This window comes from Oncorhynchus keta, chromosome 1 (assembly GCF_023373465.1).
Source record: "Oncorhynchus keta strain PuntledgeMale-10-30-2019 chromosome 1, Oket_V2, whole genome shotgun sequence".
NCBI lineage: Eukaryota > Metazoa > Chordata > Actinopteri > Salmoniformes > Salmonidae > Oncorhynchus > Oncorhynchus keta.
The window spans coordinates 7374537-7401624 of NC_068421.1; the positions used below are offsets into that span (position 1 = coordinate 7374537).

Below are 27088 nucleotides of genomic sequence, written 5' to 3' on the forward strand. Positions count from 1 at the left end.
TCCTCCTACTGATGGCTGATGTATTGATCTCTTCCCCTGTGTCTTCCTCCTACTGATGTATTGATCTCTTCCCCTGTGTCTTCCTCCTACTGATGGGTGATGTATTGATCTCTTCCCCTGTGTCTTCCTCCTACTGATGTATTGATCTCTTCCCCTGTGTCTTCCTCCTACTGATGGCTGATGTATTGATCTCTTCCCCTGTGTCTTCCTCCTACTGATGTATTGATCTCTTCCCCTGTGTCTTCCTCCTACTGATGGCTGATGTATTGATCTCTTCCCCTGTGTCTTCCTCCTACTGATGTATTGATCTCTTCCCCTGTGTCTTCCTCCTACTGATGTATTGATCTCTTCCCCTGTGTCTTCCTCCTACTGATGGCTGATGTATTGATCTCTTCCCCTGTGTCTTCCTCCTACTGATGTATTGATCTCTTCCCCTGTGTCTTCCTCCTACTGATGTATTGATCTCTTCCCCTGTGTCTTTCTCCTACTGATGGATGATGTATTGATCTCTTCCCCTGTGTCTTCCTCCTACTGATGGCTGATGTATTGATCTCTCTCCTCCCCTGTGTTTTCCTCCTACTGATGGGTGATTGTTGGGATCTCTTCCCCTGTGTCTTCCTCCTACTGATGGCTGATGTAAATCTGGTGTGTCTTCCTCCTACTGATGGCTGATGTATTGATCTCTTCCCCTGTGTCTTCCTCCTACTGATGTATTGATCTCTTCCCCTGTGTCTTCCTCCTACTGATGGCTGATGTATTCACTGCACTACGGGGCTGGCTTATCTCTTCCCTGTGTCTTCCTCCTACTGATGGCTGATGTATTGATCTCTTCCCCTGTGTCTTCCTCCTACTGATGTATTGATCTCTTCCCCTGGCTTCCTCCTACTGATGTCGTTGATCTCTCCCCTGGTCTTCCTGGCTACTGATGGCTGATGTATGATCTCTTCCCCTGTGTCTTCCTCCTACTGATGTATTGATCACTTCCCCTGTGTCTTCCTCCTACTGATGTATTGATCTCTTCCCCTGGTCTTCCTCCTACTGATGTATTGATCTCCTCCCCTGTGTCTTCCTCCTACTGATGTATTGGCAAAACCCCTGGGCTGGCTCCTACTGATGGCTGATGTATTGATCTCTTCCCTGTGTCTTCCTCCTACTGATGTATTGATCTCTTCCCTGTGTCAAAACTACTGATGGCTGATGTATTGATCTTGGCCTGTGTCTTCCTCCTACAAAACAGATCTCCTCCCCTGTGTCTTCCTCCTACTGCTGGCTGATGTATTGATCTCTTCCCCTGTGTCTTCCTCCTACTGATGTATTGATCTCTTCCCTGTGTCTTCCTCCTACTGATGTATTGATCTCTTCCCCTGTGTCTTCCTCCTACTGATGTATTGATCTCTTGACCCCGGTGTCAAAACCTACTGATGGATGATGTATTGATCTCTTCCCCTGTGTCTTCCTCCTACTGATGGCTGATGTATTGATCTCTCTCCTCCCCTGTGTTTTCCTGAGTGTTGATGTGCATTGTTGGGATATCTTCACTTAGGGCAGAAATAGACGGGTTGGTTGTTAAGCAACAAAACTGGTGAGTGCTCAACTACGAGCCAAAACAGACGGGGCTGGCTTAGATCGTTGACACTACGGGGCTGGCTTAGATCGTTGACACTACGGGGCAAAAAATACGGGGCTGGCTTAGATCGTTGACACTACGGGGCTGGCTTAGATCGTTAACACTACGGGGCTGGCTTAGATCATTAACACTACGGGGCTGGCTTAGATCATTAACACTACGGGGCTGGTTTAGATTGTTGACACTACGAGCCAAAACAGACAGGGCTGGTTTAGATCGTTGACACTACCCAGAACATGGTTTAGATCGTTGACACTAGAATATCAGGGGCTGGTTTAGATTTTGACACTACGGGGTACTGGCTTAGATTTGACACACCAAAAAATGGGGCTGGCAGTTATACAAAAAACACTACGGGGCTGGCTTAGATCGTTGACACTACGGGGCAAAACAGACGGGGCTGGCTTAGATCGTTGACACTACGGGGCAAAACAGACGGGGCTGGCTTAGATCGTTGACACTACGGGGCAAAACAGGCGGGGCTGGGTTAGATCGTTGACACTACGGGGCTGGCTTAGATCGTTGACACTACGGGGCAAAACAGACGGGGCTGGCTTAGATCGTTGACACTACGGGGCTGGCTTAGATCGGGGCTGGCTTAGATCGTTGACACTACGGGGCAAAACAGACGGGGCTGGGTTAGATCGTTGACACTACGGGGCTGGCTTAGATCGTTGACACTACGGGGCAAAACAGACGGGGCTGGCTTAGATCGTTGACACTACGGGGCAAAACAGACGGGGCTGGCTTAGATCGTTGACACTACGGGGCTGGCTTAGATTGTTGACACTACGGGGCTGGCTTAGATCGTTGACACTACGGGGCTGGCTTAGATCGTTGACACTACGGGGCTGGCTTAGATCGTTGACACTACGGGGCAAAACAGACGGGGCTGGCTTAGATCGTTGACACTACGGGGCTGGCTTAGATTGTTGACACTACGGGGCAAAACAGACGGGGCTGGCTTAGATCGTTGACACTACGGGGCTGGCTTAGATCGTTGACACTACGGGGCAAAACAGACGGGGCTGGCTTAGATCGTTGACACTACGGGGCAAAACAGACGGGGCTGGCTTAGATCGTTGACACTACGGGGCAAAACAGACGGGGCTGGCTTAGATCGTTGACACTACGGGGCAAAACAGACGGGGCTGGCTTAGATTGTTGACACTACGGGGCTGGCTTAGATTGTTGACACTGCGGGGTAGTGTTGCTTGTGATAGAAACATACCCAGAACATGGTTACCATATTCTCAGAATATCAGAAATGTGTATTTTTACAGTAGCATGTCTGTACTGGCTGGCAATGATGATGCCAGCTATACACAAAAACAGACAGAGTTCCATCTGCAAGTTTTAAATGTGGAAAAACAAAAAATTGCAACAGAATCACTTAGGGACAAATGACAAAAATCACAATATTGTTTTTAAAAAAGGGCACAATCTGACAGCTGGATCTTTTAAAGGAATGATATACAGTATGTGATTTGGATTTCAGGAAGACCAAAGAGAAATGTTCAGCTATATAGAAACAATAAATTCATTTAGAACATAGTGGAAATGTGATCATGATTTGTACTCAGAATTAATCTTAATGATTATTACCATCTTTCATTGAGCATAATTTTAATGATCAGATAAGTGTGTAGCAACTGTTGCCAAATAATAACATTAACTTCTATATTTCTAAAAATGTGACAGTTGGGTGCCCAACCAATTTCCCAATAACAGATAACTCTACGGTGCTTACTGGGGCAGTATAGTTAGGGTTTCCTCTGGACAGGACAGGGCCTAATCCCTCCCGATCTGAAACAACTTTAGTGAGAAGAGTCATTTCAGGAGTATCATTAAAAACAAGTTAATATGCCCCAACAACATTAGACAAATATACAGAAAGCCCTTAATTAAAGTGCTGATAATAAATCAATGCAATTTAGCATAGTGATTTAGGAGTATCATTTTCGTTCCCATGAACCGTGTTCTGTGTATGGTTGGTTGGACGTTGATGGAAAATTCTCCTAACCAATAGAAAACTGGAAAAAAATTTTTGCAATGTTCCCATGAACCGTGTCTAGTACAAAATCTTAAATTCTGATAACGTGGTATTTTCTTGTGGATTGACGAGGAATTGAAAAATGTTATGGTTGAGAGGGATCAGGCAAAAGTACTTCAAATTGAGAATTTATGTGACTAAACTGAATAAAAAGAAGAAACTATACTATGAAAGAAAGATACATTATATAAAAATGACAGTAACAAGCTTTGGAGCACCTTAAGTTTTGGCAAAAATTGCAAACTCAGTCATTCATTGAATCAAATGGCTCATTCATCACAAAACCCACTGATACTTTGATGATTTTCTCATTGGCAAGATTAGCAAACTTAGGCATGACATGCCAGCAACTTGGATGGATAATTGCAGACGATAATGCCACTCCTATTTGCCATATCTTCAATTTAAACCCACTACAATGTGTGTGCCCCCAGGCTTGAAAGGAAGCAAAAGTCATTATTCTACCTAAGAACAGTAAAGCCCCCTTTACTGGCTCAAATAGCCGACCAATCAGCCTGTCACCAACCCTTTTGGTCAAAATTGTGTTTGACCAAATACAATGCTATTTTACAGAAAACAAATTGACAGACTTTCAGCACGCTTATAGGGAAGGAAATTCAACAAGCACAGCACTTACACAAATGACTGATGATTGGCTGAGAGAAATTGATGATACAAATATTGTGGGGGCTGTTTTGTTAGACTTCAGCGCAGCTTTTGACATCATTGATCATAGGTCTGCTGCTGGAAAAACGTGTGCGTTATGGCTTTACACCCTCCGCTATAATGTGGATAAACAGACGTGTCCTTTAATGGAAGCCTCTCCAACATAATCCAGGTAGAATCAGGAGTTCCCCAGGGCAGCTGTCTAGGCCCCTTTACTTTTTTTCAATCTTTACTAATGACATGCCACCGACATTAAGTAAAGCCAGAGTGTGTCTATGTATGCGCATGACTCAACACTATATACACGTCAGCTACTACTGAAATGACTGCAACACTTAACAAAGAGCTGCAGTTAGTTTCAGAGTGGGTGGCAAGGATCTAAGTTAGTCCTAAACATTTCAAAAACTAAAAGAATTGGGACTAATCATTCATTCAAGTAGGTCTGAGCATGGGCGATGTGGATGTTTTGTATTGCTGATAAAAGGTCAAATAAAATCATATAGGCCTCCCGGGTGGCACAGTGGTCAAAGGCACTACATTGCAGTGCTAGCTGTGCCACCAGAGACTCTGGGTTTGAGCCCAGGCTCTGTCGCAGCCGGCCGTGACCGGGAAGTTCGTGGGGCGACACACAATTGGCCGAGCATCGTCCGGGTTAGGGAGGGTTTGGCCAGTAGGGATATCCTTGTCTCATCGCGCAGTAGCAACTCCTGTGGTGGGCCGGGCGCAGTGCACGCTGACCAGGTCGCCAGGTGCACAGTGTTTCCTCCGACACATTGGTGCGGCTGGCTTCCGGGTTGGAGGAGCGCCATGTTAAGAAGCAGTGCGGCTTAGTTGGGTTGTGTTTCAGAGGATGCATGGCTCTCGACCTTCGTCTCTCCCGAGCCTGTACGCGAGTTGTAGCGATGAGACAAGATAGTCACTACTAACAATTGGATACCACGAAATTGGGGAGAAAAAGGGGGGTAATTTTTTTTTTTATAAATAAAATTGTATAAAAAAAGATGTGTATAACAAAAAAGCTCACAGAATGACTGTATGACAGATTGGAGAGCTTCGCTAGCTGACAGTGCGGAGGAGTCACAGTTTCAGCTCACAGGATGACTATGACAGATTGGAGAGCTTCGCTAGCTGACAGTGCGGAGGAGTCACAGTTTCAGCTCACAGGATGACTATGACAGATTGGAGAGCTTCGCTAGCTGACAGTGCGGAGGAGTCACAGTTTCAGCTCACAGGATGACTATGACAGATTGGAGAGCTTCGCTAGCTGACAGTGCTTAGGGACTGTGGTGACAGATTGGAGAGCTTTGCTAGCTGACAGTGCTTAGGAGTCACTGCTGGTGACAGACAGATTGAGAGCTTCGCTAGCTGACAGTGCTTCACAGTTTCAGCTCACAGGATGACTGACAGATTGGAGAGCTTCGCTAGCTGACAGTGCTTAGGAGTCACAGTTTCAGCTCACAGGTGACTATGACAGATTGGAGAGCTTTGCTAGCTGACAGTGCTGAGGAGTCACAGCATCCTGACTATGACAGATTGTCCACACAGCAGCCAGTTTCAGCTCACAGGATGACTAGAGCTGACAGTGCGGAGGAGTCACAGTTTCAGCTGTGACAGATTGCAGAGCTTCGCAGCTGACAGTGTGGAGCCCTATTCCAGCTATAGTGACTATGACAGATACTTTAGACCAGGACCCATAGTGCACTATATAGTGGATAGGGTGCCATTTGGGAAGCAAGAAACGGTGTGAATCACAGCGATTAAAAGCATCAGGAATCACACAACCTCACCACATCAGGTAGCCTTGCGTTAGAGACAACAGTCCAACCAGCGTAATATACGACGTAGTCCAACCAACAAGAAAATCACAGCTGACAGTATGAACCAATAAAAGAACAAAGACACGACAAAAACACTGAATAAACATCTTTAGTTAAGTAAAGAGGAAGTAGATGTAGCTAGTTATTTTAGAGAGCAGGCTCACCAGATGCAGCATGTCAGAGATGGACTCTGAGGAGCGCTCGCTCCTCTTCAGGGCAGACATGGGAGGCTGGCGGACAGAAAAGACGACAGACAGATGGAGTGAGACGGAGAGGAGGAGAGGACCGTCGGTCAGTCAAAGCCTCAGTCAGCGGAAGGGAAGAGTCCAATGTAAAGGAGAGCTCTCTCTCTCTCTCTCTCTCTCTCTCTCTCTCTCTCTCTCTCTCTCTCTCTCTCTCTCTCTCTCTCTCTCTCTCTCTCTCTCTCTCTCTCTCTCTCTCTCTCTCTCTCTCTCTCTCTCTCTCTCTCTCTCTCTCTCTCTCTCTCTCTCTCTCTCTCTCTCCTCTCTCTCTCTCTCTCTCTCTCCTCCTCTCCTCTCCTCTCCCCCCCTCTCTCCTCTCTCCCCCTCTCCTCTCCTCTCTCTCCCCTCTCCTTCACTCCTCTCGTGGCTCAGGTCACAAATCTTGCTGCTGTGATCCACTGTGGAATTTCCCCAGTAGATATCTCAAAATTGGGAGTCCCCCTCATCTCGTGGCAAATTCCTTACGTTTACTATGTTACTCGGTGCATCAGGCTGGGTAAAACAACATGACATTCCATGTGCCAGCCCGGTCTCCTAGATTGGAAGTTTATTTGAATTTTTATTTATTTTACCTTTATTTAAATAGGCAAATCAGTTAAGAACACATTCTTATTTTCAATGACTGCCTAGGAACAGTGGGGTTAACTGCCTGTTCAGGGGCAGAACGACAGATTTGTACCTTGTCACCTCGGGTATTCGAACTTGCAACCTTTCGGTTACTAGTCCAACGCTCTAACCACTAAGCTCCCCTGCCGCCCCGAAGGCGACCAGCTTTGTATTTATTGTATTTATTAACCTCAGCTTGAACACCACCATAAAGCTAGCTAAATACAGTAGTCTAGGTTTGTATTTATTGATTAACCTCAGCTTGAACACCACCATAAAGCTAGCTAAATACAGTAGTCTAGGTTTGTATTTATTGATTAACCTCAGCTTCTCATGACTGGCAGCACGGTGCAACCAGAACTCAGAGCTTCAGCTAAAAAAAATATATTATTGTCAGAAATGCTACAAAAAGGTAGCATATTGTTTACTGAAATGTGTACACGCGAGAGCAATACATGATACATTTAAAATAAACCGACGCTACAAACTTAGTCAATACTGCATTTTTTAAAGTCCAAAGGTCACTTTATGGTCGCTACAGTCTCGTTGTAAATCCGACGTCTAGAATTTAAGATAGGTAAGCGCAAGAAATACTATTAAAAATCAATTGCTAACCACCTCGTTAAAAGAAAATCTGGTACGTGGTTCTCAGTCACGGCCCGGACGGCTCATGACCAGAGGCGGATTGTGTTGTGTACATTTTTTATTTTATTTGACCTTTATTTAACCAGGCAAGTCAGTTAAGAACATATTCTTATTTTCAATGACGGCCTAGGAACAGTGGGTTAACTGCCTGTTCAGGGGCAGAACGACAGATTTGTACCTTGTCAGCTCGGGGGTTTGAACTTGCAACCTTCCGGATACTAGTCCAAACGCTCTAACCACTAGGCTATCATGTTGATTTGAAATTTTCTTATCGAGATTGGTGTCATTATGGTTTAGATTTGATGGTCAGGAGATTTGAATTTAATACTGAGCTTCAATCAATGCCTATAATAGACACAATCATTTCTCCACATGGTTTCAGAGAGCTAATCAGGGGGCAATCATTTCTCCACATGGCTTCAGAGAGCTAATCAGGAGGCAATAATTTCTCCACATGACTTCAGAGAGCTAATCAGGGGGCAATCATTTCTCCACATGGCTTCAGAGAGCTAAATCAGGGGGCAATCATTTCTCCACATGGCTTCAGAGAGCTAATCAGGAGGCAATCATTTCTCCACATGACTTCAGAGAGCTAATCAGGAGGCAATCATTTCTCCACATGGCTTCAGAGAGCTAATCAGGAGGCAATCATTTCTCCACATGACTTCAGAGAGCTAATCAGGGGGCAATCATTTCTCCACATGGCTTCAGAGAGCTAATCAGGGGGCAATCATTTCTCCACATGACTTCAGAGAGCTAATCAGGAGGCAATCATTTCTCCACGTGACTTCAGAGAGCTAATCAGGGGGCAATCATTTCTCCACGTGACTTCAGAGAGCTAATCAGGGGGCAATCATTTCTCCACATGGCTTCAGAGAGCTAATCAGAGGGCAATCATTTCTCCAAATGGCTTCAGAGAGCTAATCAGGGGGCAATCATTTCTCCACGTGACTTCAGAGAGCTAATCAGGGGCCAGTTTTTATTTTATTAAATTGTTTAGAAGGCTGCTCTGAGGTCAACAGGATGACACTGGTTGTCTTGCAGTGAGGCCAGGGTTGTCTAAGTGACAAATAAAACCCAATTCCCTACGTAGTGCACTACCTTCGGAGGGGGTGGGGGGATCGAGAGAGAGAGAGAGAGAGAGAGAGAGAGAGAGAGAGAGAGAGAGAGAAAAGACAGAAGAACTGCAGTGAAAATATTGACTAATGAGAGGAAGTATGAACTACAGCAGGTGTCAGACACTAGACGTTCAGGTGGAGATGTCATATAAACATCAGCCCATGAAACCAGGCTTGAAGTACACTCTGACTGAAAACCACCTCAAAACGGAGCTCCATACCACAGCTGTTGCATTCTAATTAGCCTAGCCTAGCCTAGCCTAGACTAGCCTGCACCCATATGTTTCTGTGTAAACAGACCCTGCCATTTTATGCTATGCAGCTACAATGCTATCAGCAACCTCCTGGGGAAAAGGCTCAAATGGCACCCTATTCCCTACGTGGCCCACTACTTTTGGACCAGAGCGCAGTGCACTACGTCAGGAATCGGGTGCCATTTGGAACACATCACTCTTATTCTATGACATGCAGGCTTTGTTAGTTCACCCTGACTAGCTTATTTAGTCTGTTTGCATTGCCTGTCCATTTATTAGGAAGTTATTCCAGACTCACATCAAACATCTCCAATCAAAAATCAAATCCAGCTACCCTCTGACTATCCTACCGATCCTCGACTTCGCAAAATGGCTTCCAACACTCCTGCAAACTGGATGCAGTCTATCACAGTGCCATCCGGTCACTAAAGCAAATGGCATGCCTATTGGCCCTCACTACATATTCGTGCCAGACCCACTAGGTCTTTCCATGCTACCAGTTCAGGTCACGATGGCAACACCCATCCGTGCACTCCAGCAGGTGTATCTCACTGATCATCCCTAAAGCCAACACCTCATTTGGGTGTCATTTGCTGCCTGTGACTGGAACGAATTGCAAAAATCGCTGAAGTTGGAGACTTTTATCTTATTCTAGCTGACATGCAGCTGCTTTGTTAGTTCACCTACCTGACTAGCTTATTTAGTCTGTTTGCATTGCCTGTCCATTTATTAGACTGAAGTTACTCTACTGAATTTATAACAAACACTGCCTCCGTTAAACAATCTTAATCACCATTCATAATTTATAATCAAGCATTTAGAATACAGACTAATCAAAGGGGCACCCGTCTCTCTGCTCTTCCCCCCTCAAACCAAATCCCATCCCTCCATTCCTGGTCCACAGAGGTTTTGATCTAACTATGGGGCCAAAGCTGACATATCAACAAGCTGTTGGACAGCTAAAGTAACGAGACGTGATGACGAAGATCTATTTATTTTCAAAGCTTTGAAAATACACCCCCCCTGTAAGGATTTTCTGCATCCTATGTAAAAGGTCACGGAAGAGAGTCCAAATCATGCACATTAGGAGGAGGGGGAAGAAGAAACTGTATGTCTTGTATCACTTTATTCTCCCAGCCAAGAGTCAATGAGTTGGTGGCAGAGGTGCAGAATACGGTGCAGAGAGGGGACGTCTCTAGATTACAGACGGTGCAGAGAGGGGACGTCTCTAGATTACAGACGGTGCAGAGAGGGGACGTCTCTAGATTACAGACGGTGCAGAGAGGGGACGTCTCTAGATTACAGACGGTGCAGAGAGGGGCGTCTCTAGATTACAGACTTTGCAGAGAGGGGACGTCTCTAGATTACAGACGGTGCAGAGAGGGGACGCCGCCAGATTACAGACTTTGCAGAGAGGGGACGTCTCTAGATTACAGACGGTGCAGAGAGGGGACGTCGCCAGATTACAGACGGTGCAGAGAGGGGACGTCGCCAGATTACAGACGGTGCAGAGAGGGGACGCTAGATTACAGATTACAGATTACAGACGGTGCAGAGAGGGGACGTCTCTAGATTACAGACGGTGCTGAGAGGGGACGTCTCTAGATTACAGACGGTGCAGAGAGGGGACGTCTCTAGATTACAGACGGTGCAGAGAGGGGACGTCTCTAGATTACAGACGGTGCAGAGAGGGGACGTCTCTAGATTACAGACGGTGCAGAGAGGGGACGTCGCCAGATTACAGATGGTGCAGAGTGGGGACGTCGCCAGATTACAGACGGTGCAGAGAAGGGACGTCTCTAGATTACAGACGGTGCAGAGAGGGGACGTCTCTAGATTACAGACGGTACAGCGAGGGGATGTCTCTAGATTACAGACGGTGCAGAGGGGGGACGTCTCTAGATTACAGACGGTGCAGAGGGGGCCGTCTCTAGATTACAGACGGTGCAGAGGGGGACGTCTCTAGATTACAGACGGTGCAGAATACGGTGCAGGGGGGACGTCTCTAGATTACAGATGGTGCAGAAGGGGACGCCGCCAGATTACAGACGGTGCAGAGAGGGGACGTCTCTAGATTACAGACGGTGCAGAGAGGGGACGTCTCTAGATTACAGACGGTGCAGAGAGGGGACGTCTCTAGATTACAGACGGTGCAGAGAGGGGACGTCTCTAGATTACAGACGGTGCAGAGAGGGGACGTCGCCAGATTACAGACGGTGCAGAGAGGGGACGTCTCTAGATTACAGACGGTGCAGAGAGGGGACGTCTCTAGATTACAGACGGTGCAGAGAGGGGACGTCTCTAGATTACAGACGGTGCAGAGAGGGGACGTCTCTAGATTACAGACGGTGCAGAGAGGGGACGTCTCTAGATTACAGACGGTGCAGAGAGGGGACGTCTCTAGATTACAGATGGTGCAGAGTGGGGACGTCTCTAGATTACAGACGGTGCAGAGAGGGGACGTCGCCAGATTACAGACGGTGCAGAGAGGGGACGTCTCTAGATTACAGACGGTGCAGAGAGGGGACGTCTCTAGATTACAGACGGTGCAGAGAGGGGATGTCTCTAGATTACAGACGGTGCAGAGAGGGGACGTCTCTAGATTACAGACGGTGCAGAGAGGGGACGTCTCTAGATTACAGACGGTGCAGAGAGGGGACGTCTCTAGATTACAGACGGTGCAGAGAGGGGCCGTCGCCAGATTACAGACGGTGCAGAGAGGGGACGTCTCTAGATTACAGACGGTGCAGAGAGGGGACGTCTCTAGATTACAGATGGTGCAGAATACGATGCAGAGAGGGGACGTCTCTAGATTACAGACGGTGCAGAGAGGGGACGTCTCTAGATTACAGACGGTGCATAGAGGGGACGTCGCCAGATTACAGACGGTGCAGAGAGGGGATGTCTCTAGATTACAGACGGTGCAGAATATGGTGCAGAGAGGGGACGTCTCTAGATTACAGACGGTGCAGAGAGGGGACGTCTCCAGATTACAGACGGTGCAGAGAGGGGACGTCTCCAGATTACAGACGGTGCAGAGAGGGGACGTCACCAGATTACAGACGGTGCAGAGAGGGGACGTCACCAGATTACAGACGGTGCAGAGAGGGGACGTCGCCAGATTACAGACGGTGCAGCACAATGTTCAGTGAAGCACAGAGACGAACCACTGGTGATCCACACTGTCAACATAATCACATCAATGTTTGTTGTCATTCGTATCACTGGTTCATTACTATGCACTTTGAATTTGCTGCATTTTGGTGACGCAGGGCTCCCTGGGAAAAGAGACGTTGGGTCTCAATGGGACGTCCCTGCTTGAATAGAGAAGGAGAACAGAACCTTTACCTTTCTGCATTGGTCTGCCTCGCTGAAGATCTCAGAGTCGTCGTCCAGGCTGTCTCCAGAACTATCCAGCATCAGACCAACCCCGTCATCCAGAATCTCCTCTGGAACATGAAGAATATAAACACCACATCAACAATACAAACAAACAATAGAAATATAAACAATACAAACATAAACAATACAAACAAACAACACAAACATCAACAACACATCAACAATACAAACATCAACAACACAAACATCAACAACACATCAACAATACAAACATCAACAATACAATCATCAACAATACAAACATCAACAATACAAACATCAACAATACAAACATCAACAATACAAACATCAACAACACATCAACAATACAAACAAACAATACAAACATCAACAATACAAACATCAATAACAAACAATACAAACATCAACAATACAAACATCAAACAATACAAACATCAACAATACAAACATCAACAATACAAACATCAACAACAAACATCAACAATACAAACAAACAATACAAACAAACAATACAAACAAACAATACAAACATCAACAATACAAACATCAACAATACAAACATCAACAAACATCAACAATACAAACAAACAATACAAACATCAACAATACAAACATCAACAATACAAACATCAACAATACAAAAATCAACAATACAAACATCAACAATACAAACATCAACAATACAAACATCAACAATACAAACATCAACAATACAAACATCAACAATACAAACATCAACAATACAAACATCAACAATACAAACATAAACAAACATCAACAATACATCAACAATACAAACATCAACAATACAAACAAACAATACAAACATAAACAATACAAACAAACAATACAAACATCAACAATACAAACAAACAATACAAACATCAACAATACAAACATCAACAATACAAACATCAACAATACAAACATCAACAATACAAACATCAACAATACAAACATTAACAATACAAACATCAACAATACAAACATCAATAATACAAACAAACATCAACAATACAAACATCAACAATACAAACAAACAATACAAACATCAACAACAATACAAACAAACAATACAAACATCAACAACAATGCAAACATCAACAACAATACAAACATCAACAATGCAAACATCAACAACAATACAAACATCAACAATACAAACATCAACAATACAAACTTCAACAATACAAACATCAACAATACAAACATCAACAACAATACAAACAAACAATACAAACATCAACAACAATGCAAACAAACAATACAAACATCAACAACAATGCAAACAAACAATACAAACATCAACAACAATGCAAACATCAACAACAATACAAACATCAACAATGCAAACATCAACAACAATACAAACATCAACAATGCAAACATCAACAACAATGCAAACATCAACAACAATAAAAACATCAACAACAATAAAAACATCAACAACAATAAAAACATCAACAACAATAAAAACATCAACAATACAAACATCAACAACAGAGACAGACCCTGGTGAGCAGCTGTCCTGCTAACATATCAATATTACCAGGTTCCCAAATGTTCCCTAACAGGTCAGTATAGAGGACTACTGTAACTCACAGAGAACACATCAGTATAGAGGACTACTGTAACTCACAGAGAACACATCAGTATAGAGGACTACTGTAACTCACAGAGAACACATCAGTATAGAGGACTACTGTAACTCACAGAGAACACATCAGTATAGAGGACTACTGTAACTCACAGAGAACACATCAGTATAGAGGATTACTGTAACTCACAGAGAACACATCAGCATAGAGGTCTACTGTAACTCACAGAGAACACATCAGTATAGAGGTCTACTGTAACTCACAGAGAACACATCAGTATAGAGGACTACTGTAACTCACAGAGAACACATCAGTATAGAGGTCTACTGTAACTCACAGAGAACACATCAGTATAGAGGACTACTGTAACTCACAGAGAACACATCAGTATAGAGGACTACTGTAACTCACAGAGAACACATCAGTATAGAGGACTACTGTAACTCACAGAGAACACATCAGTATAGAGGTCTACTGTAACTCACAGAGAACACATCAGTATAGAGGTCTACTGTAACTCACAGAGAACACATCAGTATAGGTCTACTGTAACTCACAGAGAACACATACTGTAACTCACAGAGAACACATCAGTATAGAGGTCTACTGTAACTCACAGAGAACACATCAGTATAGAGGTCTACTGTAACTCACAGAGAACACATCAGTATAGAGGACTACTGTAACTCACAGAGAACACATCAGTATAGAGGTCTACTGTAACTCACAGAGAACACATCAGTATAGAGGACTACTGTAACTCACAGAGAACACATCAGTATAGAGGACTACTGTAACTCACAGAGAACACATCAGCATAGAGGAACTACTGTAACTCACAGAGAACACATCAGTATAGAGGACTACTGTAACTCACACATCAGAGAACACAACTCAGTAGTATAGAGGACTACTGTAACTCACAGAGAACACATCAGTATAGAGGACTACTGTAACTCACAGAGAACACATCAGTATAGAGGACTACTGTAACTCACAGAGAACACATCAGTATAGAGGACTACTGTAACTCACAGAGAACACATCAGTATAGAGGACTACTGTAACTCACAGAGAACACATCAGTATAGAGGACTACTGTAACTCACAGAGAACACATCAGTATAGAGGACTACTGTAACTCACAGAGAACACATCAGTATAGAGGACTACTGTAACTCACAGAGAACACATCAGTATAGAGGACTACTGTAACTCACAGAGAACACATCAGTATAGAGGACTACTGTAACTCACAGAGAACACATCAGTATAGAGGACTACTGTAACTCACTGTAACAGAGAACACATCAGTATAGAGGACTACTGTAACTCACAGAGAACACATCAGTATAGAGGACTACTGTAACTCAGAGAGAACACTACTCAGTATAGAGGACTACTGTAACTCACAGAGAACACATCAGTATAGAGGACTACTGTAACTCACAGAGAACACATCAGTATAGAGGACTACTGTAACTCACAGAGAACACATCAGTATAGAGGACTACTGTAACTCACAGAGAACACATCAGTATAGAGGACTACTGTAACTCACAGAGAACACATCAGTATAGAGGACTACTGTAACTCACAGAGAACACATCAGTATAGAGGTCTACTGTAACTCACAGAGAACACATCAGTATAGAGGACTACTGTAACTCACAGAGAACACATCAGTATAGAGGACTACTGTAACTCACAGAGAACACATCAGTATAGAGGACTACTGTAACTCACAGAGAACACATCAGTATAGAGGACTACTGTAACTCACAGAGAACACATCAGTATAGAGGACTACTGTAACTCACAGAGAACACATCAGTATAGAGGACTACTGTAACTCACAGAGAACACATCAGTATAGAGGACTACTGTAACTCACAGAGAACACATCAGTATAGAGGACTACTGTAACTCACAGAGAACACATCAGTATAGAGAACACATCAGATAGAGGACTACTGTAACTCACAGAGAACACATCAGTATAGAGGACTACTGTAACTCACAGAGAACACATCAGTATAGAGGACTACTGTAACTCACAGAGAACACATCAGTATAGAGGACTACTGTAACTCACAGAGAACACATCAGTATAGAGGACTACTGTAACTCACAGAGAACACATCAGTATAGAGGACTACTGTAACTCACAGAGAACACATCAGTATAGAGGACTACTGTAACTCACAGAGAACACATCAGTATAGAGGACTACTGTAACTCACAGAGAACACATCAGTATAGAGGACTACTGTAACTCACAGAGAACACATCAGTATAGAGGACTACTGTAACTCACAGAGAACACATCAGTATAGAGGACTACTGTAACTCACAGAGAACACATCAGTATAGAGGACTACTGTAACTCACAGAGAACACAACTCAGAGAACACATCATAGAGGACTACTGTAACTCACAGAGAACACATCAGTATAGAGGACTACTGTAACTCACAGAGAACACATCAGTATAGAGGTCTACTGTAACTCACAGAGAACACATCAGTATAGAGGACTACTGTAACTCACAGAGAACACATCAGTATAGAGGACTACTGTAACTCACAGAGAACACATCAGTATAGAGGACTACTGTAACTCACAGAGAACACATCAGTATAGAGGACTACTGTAACTCACAGAGAACACATCAGTATAGAGGACTACTGTAACTCACAGAGAACACATCAGTAACTAAGGACTACTGTAACTCACAGAGAACACATCAGTATAGAGGACTACTGTAACTCACAGAGAACACATCAGTATAGAGGACTACTGTAACTCACAGAGAACACATCAGTATAGAGGACTACTGTAACTCACAGAGAACACATCAGTATAGAGGACTACTGTAACTCACAGAGAACACATCAGTATAGAGGACTACTGTAACTCACAGAGAACACATCAGTATAGAGGACTACTGTAACTCACAGAGAACACATCAGTATAGAGGACTACTGTAACTCACAGAGAACACATCAGTATAGAGAACACATCAGTATAGAGGTCTACTGTAACTCACAGAGAACACATCAGTATAGAGGTCTACTGTAACTCACAGAGAACACATCAGTATAGAGGTCTACTGTAACTCACAGAGAACACATCAGTATAGAGGACTACTGTAACTCACAGAGAACACATCAGTATAGAGGTCTACTGTAACTCACAGAGAACACATCAGTATGGAGGACTACTGTAACTCACAGAGAACACATCAGTATAGAGGTCTACTGTAACTCACAGAGAACACATCAGTATGGAGGACTACTGTAACTCACAGAGAACACATCAGTATAGAGGTCTACTGTAACTCACAGAGAACACATCAGTATAGAGGTCTACTGTAACTCACAGAGAACACATCAGTATAGAGGACTACTGTAACTCACAGAGAACACATCAGTATAGAGGACTACTGTAACTCACAGAGAACACATCAGTATAGAGGACTACTGTAACACATCAGTATAGAGGACTACAGAGAACACATCAGTATAGAGGACTACTGTAACTCACAGAGAACACATCAGTATAGAGGACTACTGTAACTCACAGAGAACACATCAGTATAGAGGTCTACTGTAACTCACAGAGAACACATCAGTATAGAGGACTACTGTAACTCACAGAGAACACATCAGTATAGAGGACTACTGTAACTCACAGAGAACACATCAGTATAGAGGACTACTGTAACTCACAGAGAACACATCAGTATAGAGGTCTACTGTAACTCACAGAGAACACATCAGTATAGAGGACTACTGTAACTCACAGAGAACACATCAGTATAGAGGTCTACTGTAACTCACAGAGAACACATCAGTATAGAGGTCTACTGTAACTCACAGAGAACACATCAGTATATATATATAGAGGACTACTGTAACTCACAGAGAACACATCAGTATAGAGGACTACTGTAACTCACAGAGAACACATCAGTATAGAGGACTACTGTAACTCACAGAGAACACATCAGTATAGAGGACTACTGTAACTCACAGAGAACACATCAGTATAGAGGTCTACTGTAACTCACAGAGAACACGTCAGTATAGAGGACTACTGTAACTCACAGAGAACACGTCAGTATAGAGGACTACTGTAACTCACAGAGAACACATCAGTATAGAGGACTACTGTAACTCACCCTGGTTCATAGAGAAGATGTCTGTGTGGAGGACTTCCTGTGCATCAGAGCGTCGGGGGGGCAGGTAACAGATTTGTCGTCGGTCCGTGGAGGGCAGTGTGTTCACGGTCAGGGACAGAGAGGCCTGGGAAAACGCCCCCTTCATGTCCCCGAACTTCAATCTGCACGAGTCTTTCCCATTCAGCTGCAAGATCTCATCGCCCGCATTCAGACCTGAAGAGCCAAAGACGGTATATTAGTGTGTGTGTGCTCACTCGTGCTCATCTGAGATATAATAATCACAGCACAGCTGAAAACGGCATGATGGCTGGATGTTGGACGATTTTTTTCTGAATCAATAAAATGTATTTTATTAAGGCTATCTGAGCAGCTAACCGATCGCTGCAGCTGTACATAATCTATTGGTAAATAGCCCACCCATTTTCACCTACCTCATCCCCACAGTTTTTATTTATTTACTTTTCTGCTCTTTTGCACACCAATATCTCCACCTGTACATGATCATCTGATCATTTATCACTCCAGTGTTAATCTGCAAAATTGTAATTATTCGCCTACCTCCTCATGCCTTTTGCACACATTGTATATAGACTGCCCCTTTTTTTTCTACTGTGTTATTGACTTGTTAATTGTTTACTCCATGTGTAACTCTGTGTTGTCTGTTCACACTGCTATGCTTTATCTTGGCCAGGTCGCAGTTGTACATGAGAACTTGTTCTCAACTAGCCTACCTGGTTAAATAAAGGAGAAATACAAATATTTAAAAAATAAATAAATAAAAAGGCTTTTTTTTTTACATCAGAAGTTTTCACAAAGTGCTATACAGAAACCCAGACTAAAACATCTCTCTCTCTCTCTCTTCAAGAATTAAGTTTCTTCAAGAGGAAGTGTTCATTAGTTCATTAGAGTTAACTGGCTCTCATGAGGACCGCCACAGGAAAGGAAGACCCAAAGGTACCTCTGCTGCAGAGGATAAGTTCATTAGAGTTTACCAGCCTCAGAAATTGCAGCACAAATAAATGCTTCACAGAGTTCATGTAACAGACATATCTCAACATCAACTGTTCAGAGGAGACTGTGTGAATCAGGCCTTTATGGTCGAATTGCTGCTAAAGGACCAAGAAGAAGAAGAGACTCGATTGGGCCAAGAAACATGAGTAATGGACATTAGACCAGTGGAAATCTGTCATTTGGTCTGATAAGTCCAAATTTGAGATTTTTGATTCCAACCGCCATGTCTTTGTGAGATGCAGAGCAGGTCATTGGATGATCTCCGAAATGTGTGGTTCCGACCGTGAAGCATGGAGGAGGAGGTGTGGTGGTGTTGGGGTGCTTTTACATTTACATTTAAGTCATTTAGCAGACGCTCTTATCCAGAGCGACTTACAAATTGGTGCATTCACCTTATGACAACCAGTGGAACAGCCACTTTACAATAGTGCATCTAAATCTTTTAGGGGGGGGGGGGTGAGAAGGATTACTTTATCCTATCCTAGGTATTCCTTAAAGAGGTGGGGTTTCAGGTGTCTCCGGAAGGTGGTGATTGACTCCGCTGTCCTGGCGTCGTGAGGGAGTTTGTTCCACCATTGGGGGCCAGAGCAGCGAACAGTTTTGACTGGGCTGAGCGGGAACTGTACTTCCTCAGTGGTAGGGAGGCGAGCAGGCCAGAGGTGGATGAACGCAGTGCCCTTGTTTGGGTGTAGGGCCTGATCAGAGCCTGGAGGTACTGAGGTGCCGTTCCCCTCACAGCTCCGTAGGCAAGCACCATGGTCTTGTAGCGGATGCGAGCTTCAACTGGAAGCCAGTGGAGAGAGCGGAGGAGCGGGGTGACGTGAGAGAACTTGGGAAGGTTGAACACCAGACGGGCTGCGGCGTTCTGGATGAGTTGTAGGGGTTTAATGGCACAGGCAGGGAGCCCAGCCAACAGCGAGTTGCAGTAATCCAGACGGGAGATGACAAGTGCCTGGATTAGGACCTGCGCCGCTTCCTGTGTGAGGCAGGGTCGTACTCTGCATATGTTGTAGAGCATGAACCTACAGGAACGGGCCACCGCCTTGATGTTAGTTGAGAACGACAGGGTGTTGTCCAGGATCACGCCAAGGTTCTTAGCGCTCTGGGAGGAGGACACAATGGAGTTGTCAACCGTGATGGCGAGATCATGGAACGGGCAGTCCTTCCCCGGGAGGAAGAGCAGCTCCGTCTTGCCGAGGTTCAGCTTGAGGTGGTGATCCGTCATCCACACTGATATGTCTGCCAGACATGCAGAGATGCGATTCGCCACCTGGTCATCAGAAGGGGGAAAGGAGAAGATTAATTGTGTGTCGTCTGCATAGCAATGATAGGAGAGACCATGTGAGGTTATGACAGAGCCAAGTGACTTGGTGTATAGCGAGAATAGGAGAGGGCCTAGAACAGAGCCCTGGGGGACACCAGTGGTGAGAGCGCGTGGTGAGGAGACAGATTCTCGCCACGCCACCTGGTAGGAGCGACCTGTCAGGTAGGACGCAATCCAAGTGTGGGCCGCGCCGTAGAGGGTGGAGAGGAGGATCTGATGGTTCACAGTATCGAAGGCAGCCGATAGGTCTAGAAGGATGAGAGCAGAGGAGAGAGAGTTAGCTTTAGCATTGCGGAGCGCCTCCGTGATGCAGAGAAGAGCAGTCTCAGTTGAATGACTGGTCTTGAAACCTGACTGATTTGGATCAAGAAGGTCATTCTGAGAGAGATAGCGGTAGAGCTGGCCAAGGACGGCACGTTCAAGAGTTTTGGAGAGAAAAGAAAGAAGGGATACTGGTCTGTAGTTGTTGACATCGGAGGGATCGAGTGTAGGTTTTTTCAGAAGGGGTGCAACTCTCGCTCTCTTGAAGACGGAAGGGACGTAGCCAGCGGTCAGGGATGAGTTGATGAGCGAGGTGAGGTAAGGGAGAAGGTCTCCGGAAATGGTCTGGAGAAGAGAGGAGGGGATAGGGTCAAGCGGGCAGGTTGTTGGGCGGCCGGCCGTCACAAGACGCGAGATTTCATCTGGAGAGAGAGGGGAGAAAGAGGTCAGAGCATAGGGTAGGGCAGTGTGAGCAGAACCAGCGGTGACGTTTGACTTAGCAAACGAGGATCGGATGTCGTCGACCTTCTTTTCAAAATGGTTGACGAAGTCATCTGCAGAGAGGGAGGAGGGGGGAGGAGGATTCAGGAGGGAGGAGAAGGTGGCAAAGAGCTTCCTAGGGTTATATGCTTTGCTGGTGATACTGTCAGCGATTTATTTAGAATTCAAGGCGCACTTAACCAGTATGGCTTCCACAGCATTCTGCAGCGATACACCATCTCCTTTAGTTTGCTCTTAGTGGGATTATTATTTGTTTTTCAACAGGACAATGACCCAACACACCTCCAGGCTGAACAGGACAATCTTTACCTTGAAGAATCTAAAATCTAAAATATGTTTAGATATGTTTAAATATGTTTAGACTCCGGGCTGTGTAAGGGCTATTTGACCAAGAAGGAGAGTGATGGAGTGCTGCATCAGATGACCTGGCCTCCACAATCACCCAACCTCAACACGTTTGAGATGGTTTGGGATGAGTCGGACCGCAGAGTGAAGGAAAAGCAGCCAAAAAAGTGCTCAGCATATGTGGGAACTCCTTCAAGACTTTTGGAAAAGCATTCCAGGTGAAGCTGGTTGAGAGAATGCCAAGAATGTGCAAAGCTGTCATCAAGGCAAAGGGGTGGCTAATTTGAAGAATCTCAAATATAAAATATATTTTGATTAGTTTAACACTTTTTGGGGGGGTTACTACATGATTTCATATGTGTTATTTCATAGTTGTGACGTCTTCACTATTATTCTACAATGTAGAAATTAGAAAAAATAAATTAAAAACCCTTGAATGAGTAGGTGTGTCCAAACTGTTGACTGGTACCTGTAGCTAATAGGAAACCATTTGGGACAAAGACACTGTTATGGAAATTCTACACAGGGACACTCGAAGTCAATAATAAATTGATTAATTATTTATTATTAACGAGCTTCATTTATAGAACATATTCTGGGCGTTCTGCCAAATGGGTTCTAAGGAGGTCGTTATGTCGTCGTCGTCCCCCCCCCGCCCACCCACACACCCCCACACTCTCATATCTTTACCAAGCGCAGGTAGATTAGATTTGATGAACCGATGATTATTTTACCACACGAAGACAATATGAACATTTTCAGGGCTGTCTTTCTTCACATGATATAAAAAATAAATAAAAATGTCCATCACAACACTTCTCAGTGCGTTGTCATATTCAACCATGCCAGTCGTGAGGATCGTTATGCTCATCAGAAGACTTGAGGCTGTCGGATAACTGTTTTCTTTAGTCCAATTTTTGCACAATTATCAAATGAGCCATTAATATCCATTCATTGCTAAAAATAAATAAATCCTTCACCACCCCCATATTGACCTCAACATTAACACTGGAGAGAGCACCCCCCCCACCCCAAACACCACACACACACACACACACACACACACACACACACACACACACACACACACACACACACACACACACACACACACACACACACACACACACACACACACACACACACACACACACACACACACACAGTTTGGAATGTCTCATCAACTGCAGTAATTATATGATTGTACAGCCACCAACTTTTCAGTGGAGATTGCATAGAGATGGCTGATGAAACTAATCATATGATATCTTCCCTCTCCCTGCCCTCTCTGTCTGGCATGAAACTAATCATATGATATCTTCCCTCTCCCTGCCCTCTCTGTCTGGCATGAAACTAACCATATCTTCCCTGCCCTCTCTGTCTGGCATGCAAGTAATCATATCTTCCCTTTCCCTGCCCTCTCTGTCTGGCATGAAACTAATCATATCGTCCCTCTCCTCTCTGTCTGGCATGCAACTAATCATATCGTCCCTCTCCTCTCTGTCTGGCATGCAACTAATCATATCGTCCCTCTCCTCTCTGTCTGGCATGAAACTAATCATATCTTCCCTCTCCTCTCTGTCTGGCATGCAACTAATCATATCGTCCCTCTCCTCTCTGTCTGGCATGCAACTAATCATATCGTCCCTCTCCTCTCTGTCTGGCATGAAACTAATCATATCGTCCCTCTCCTCTCTGTCTGGCATGCAACTAATCATATCGTCCCTCTCCTCTCTGTCTGGCATGCAACTAATCATATCGTCCCTCTCCTCTCTGTCTGGCATGAAACTAATCATATCTTCCCTATCCCTGCCCTCTCTGTCTGGCATGCAACTAATCATATCGTCCCTCTCATCTCTGTCTGGCATGCAACTAATCATATCGTCCCTCTCCTCTCTGTCTGGCATGAAACTAATCATATCTTCCCTATCCCTGCCCTCTCTGTCTGGCATGCAACTAATCATATCGTCCCTCTCATCTCTGTCTGGCATGCAACTAATCATATCGTCCCTCTCCTCTCTGTCTGGCATGAAACTAATCATATCGTCCCTCTCCTCTCTGTCTGGCATGCAACTAATCATATCGTCCCTCTCATCTCTGTCTGGCATGCAACTAATCATATCGTCCCTCTCCTCTCTGTCTGGCATGAAACTAATCATATCGTCCCTCTCCTCTCTGTCTGGCATGCAACTAATCATATCGTCCCTTTCCCTGCCCTGTCCGTTCTGTTATATACTCAGATACAGATAAATGGAGATGGAAAGTCATTTGAGCTGTGAATTGTAATGAACCTCTAGCGAAGGCCAATCCTCCCGCCTTTACATCGGTTATGTAGAGCTGCTGCACCAAATCCTCCTCTACCACTGAGATGGAAAACCCTGGAGGAGAGGAGAGGAGAGGAGAGGAGAGGAGAGGAGGAGAGAGAGAGAGAGAGAGAGAGAGAGAAGGACAGAGAGAGAGAGAGAGAGAAGGACAGAGAGAGAGGGAGAGAGGGACAGAGAGAGAGGGAGAGAGGGACAGAGAGAGAGGGAGAGAGGGACAGAGAGAGAGGGAGAGAGGGACAGAGAGAGAGGGAGAGAGGGACAGAGAGAGTGAGTGAGTGAGTGAGTGAGTGAGTGAGTGAGTGAGTGAGTGAGTGAGTGAGTGAGTGAGTGAGTGTGAGTGAGAAGAGAGAGAGAAACACTTCATTAATTGAAAGCACATCACGAAATCACCTGGGATTTATTTTCTCTGCCCTGACAGGGATTGGTCTAAGAAAGACAGGAAATCTGAGATGTGACTGGAAGTCAATAACAGGATACAACACAAACGACATTTACTGCATCCCAAATGCAACCCCATTGTCTTTATAGTCCTTTTAGCCAGGTGCCAAAGATCTCTGGTCTAAAGTAGTGCACTATATAGGGAATAGGGTTCTATAGGGCTCTGGTCTTAAGTAGTGCACTATATAGGGAATAGGGTGCCTAACCAATCATACAGGACTCATCCTTACCGTAGCCAATCATACAGGATTCATCCTTACCGTAGCCAATCATACAGGACTCATCCTTACCGTAGCCAATTATACAGGACTCATCCTTACCATAGCCAATCATCCTTACCGTAGCCAATCATACAGGACTCATCCTTACCGTAGCCAATCATACAGGATTCATCCTTACCGTAGCCAATCATACAGGACTCATCCTTACCGTAGCCAATTATACAGGACTCATCCTTACCATAGCCAATCATCCTTACCGTAGCCAATCATACAGGACTCATCCTTACCGTAGCCAATCATACAGGACTCATCCCTGTCGAACTGGATGACTTTGGTTATTTTGGAGCCCAGCTCTATCTCTTTATAAAGCTGTGGAGAGAAGGAGAGAGAGAGAGGAGATAGATGGAGAGAAAGGGAGAGAGAGAGAGGGGAGATAGATGGAGAGAAGGAGAGAGAGAGAGGAGATAGATGGAGAGGAGAGAGAGAGAGGGGAGATAGATGGAGAGAAGGAGAGGGAGAGAGAATGAGAGGGAGAGAGGAGGAGAGGGAGAGATGAAGAGAGAGAGAGATGGAGAGAAGGAGAGAGAGAGAGGAGGAGAGGGAGAGATGAAGAGAGAGAGAGATGGAGAGAAGGAGAGAGAGAGAGAGAAGGAGAGAGAAAGAGAAGGACAGGGAGAGATGAAGAGAGAGATGGAGAGAGAGAGAGAAGAGAGAAAGAAGGAGAAAGAGAAGGAGAGAGAGAGAGAGAGAGAGAAGGACAGGGAGAGATGAAGAGAGAATGAAGGAGAGAGAGAGAGAAGGACAGGGAGAGATGAAGAGAGAAAGAAGGAGAAAGAGAAGGAGAGAGAGAGAGAGAAGGACAGGGAGAGATGAAGAGAGAATGAAGGAGAGAGAGAAAGAGAGAAGGAGAGGGAGAGAGAAGGAGAGAGAAAGAGAGAGAAGGACAGGGAGAGATGAAGAGAGAATGAAGGAGAGAGAGAAAGAGAGAAGGAGAGGGAGAGAGAAGGAGAGAAAGAGAGAAGGAACAGGAATGTCTTGTTACAAAAAGAAGCACGAACGGAATACGACGAGGAGGGAGTCTAATTTATTTATTAAGCTGGTGTGTGTGTCATCTCAGTGAGATGCTAAGACTGTGACAGGAGATCATCTGTGATGAGGAAATGAGAAACGTACCAAGTCACACAGCTGCTCGTCAGGTTTAGGGATGTAGAATTGGACTTGGTTATCCATGAGGAACTTGAGACGCAGGTAATGTTTGGTGGAATCCAGCTGGTGGGCCTGTGGAGTTCAAGTAGAGAACACACACACACACACACACACACACACACACACACACACACACACACACACACACACACACACACACACACACACACACACACACACACTTTAGTGAAGATTCAGAGTGTGGAGTTTAGAAGGGAGAAAGAGGATCGGTACAGGGTAGGGCTGCATCTCAATTCTCCACCCTTATCCCCAAAGTGTGCACTTGTACACTTCATGGATTGGTGTAATCATTGGCTAGAGGGAGCTTCCAACGTCGTTAGATCCGTGACTGGAAGTTAACTGTGTTAAAAGCTGGAAAATGGGCACAATAAGAATCAGAGTATTTCACAATTCACTGTGTCTGTCATCAAACAAGCTGATCAACACTTCCTGTAAACTGTGTTGAAGCTGTACACATGTTAAACCATCTTAATAAGAAAAACATATTGGTGAAAATGTGACCATTTAATTTCAGAACACATACACTGTAAGTACTATACTATACCAAGATGCTAAACATTTGAAACCAACTTTATATGACGGACGTAATCTCGGTACAGTTAATGATTTGAACGCGAGTGACACATTTTTTGCACAAGGAAGTCTGTGTGCGCCAGGGGGAGAGGGAGGGGAAACAGGGGGAGAGGGAGGGGAAACAGGGGGAGAGGGAGGGGGAACAGGGGGAGAGGGAGGGGAAACAGGAGGAGGGGAGGGGAAACAGGGGGAGAGGGAGGGAAACAGGGGAGAGGGAGGGGAAACAGGGGAGAGGGGAGGGGAACAGGGGAGAGGGAGGGGGAACAGGGGAGAGGGAGGGGAACAGGAGGAGAGGGAGGGGGAACAGGGGGAGAGGGAGGGGAAACAGGAGGAGAGGGAGGGGAAACAGGGGAGAGGGAGGGGGAACAGGGGAGAGGGAGGGGAAACAGGAGGAGAGGGAGGGGAACAGGGGAGAGGGAGGGGAAACAGGGGAGAGAGGGGGGGAACAGGGGAGAGGGGAGGGGGAACAGGAGGGGAGGGAAACAGGGGGAGAGGGAGGGGAAACAGGGGAGAGGGAGGGGAAACAGGGGAGAGGGAGGGAAACAGGGGAGATGGAGAGGGAACAGGGGAGAGGGAGGGGAAACAGGGGGAGAGGGAGGGGAAACAGGGGAGAGGGAGGGGAAACAGGGGGAGAGGGAGGGGAAACAGGGGGAGAGGGAGGGAAACAGGGGAGAGGGAGGGGAACAGGGGA

The 27088-nt window shown here is 45.2% G+C and overlaps 1 protein-coding gene across 1 annotated transcript in view; it reads right to left on the reverse strand.

Annotated features, from left to right (window-relative positions):
- LOC118380856 (rho guanine nucleotide exchange factor TIAM1-like) overlaps positions 1 to 27088 on the reverse strand; it is a 125302-nt gene that overhangs the window by 56632 nt on the left and 41582 nt on the right. The window contains exons 13-18 of the mRNA XM_052479358.1: positions 25771 to 25875; positions 24885 to 24966; positions 23906 to 23992; positions 18173 to 18385; positions 12377 to 12477; positions 6328 to 6393 (exon numbers count right to left, since the gene is read on the reverse strand). Of these exons, the coding sequence (XP_052335318.1) occupies positions 6328 to 6393; positions 12377 to 12477; positions 18173 to 18385; positions 23906 to 23992; positions 24885 to 24966; positions 25771 to 25875 (654 nt within the window). The remainder of the gene's footprint in view (positions 1 to 6327; positions 6394 to 12376; positions 12478 to 18172; positions 18386 to 23905; positions 23993 to 24884; positions 24967 to 25770; positions 25876 to 27088) is intronic.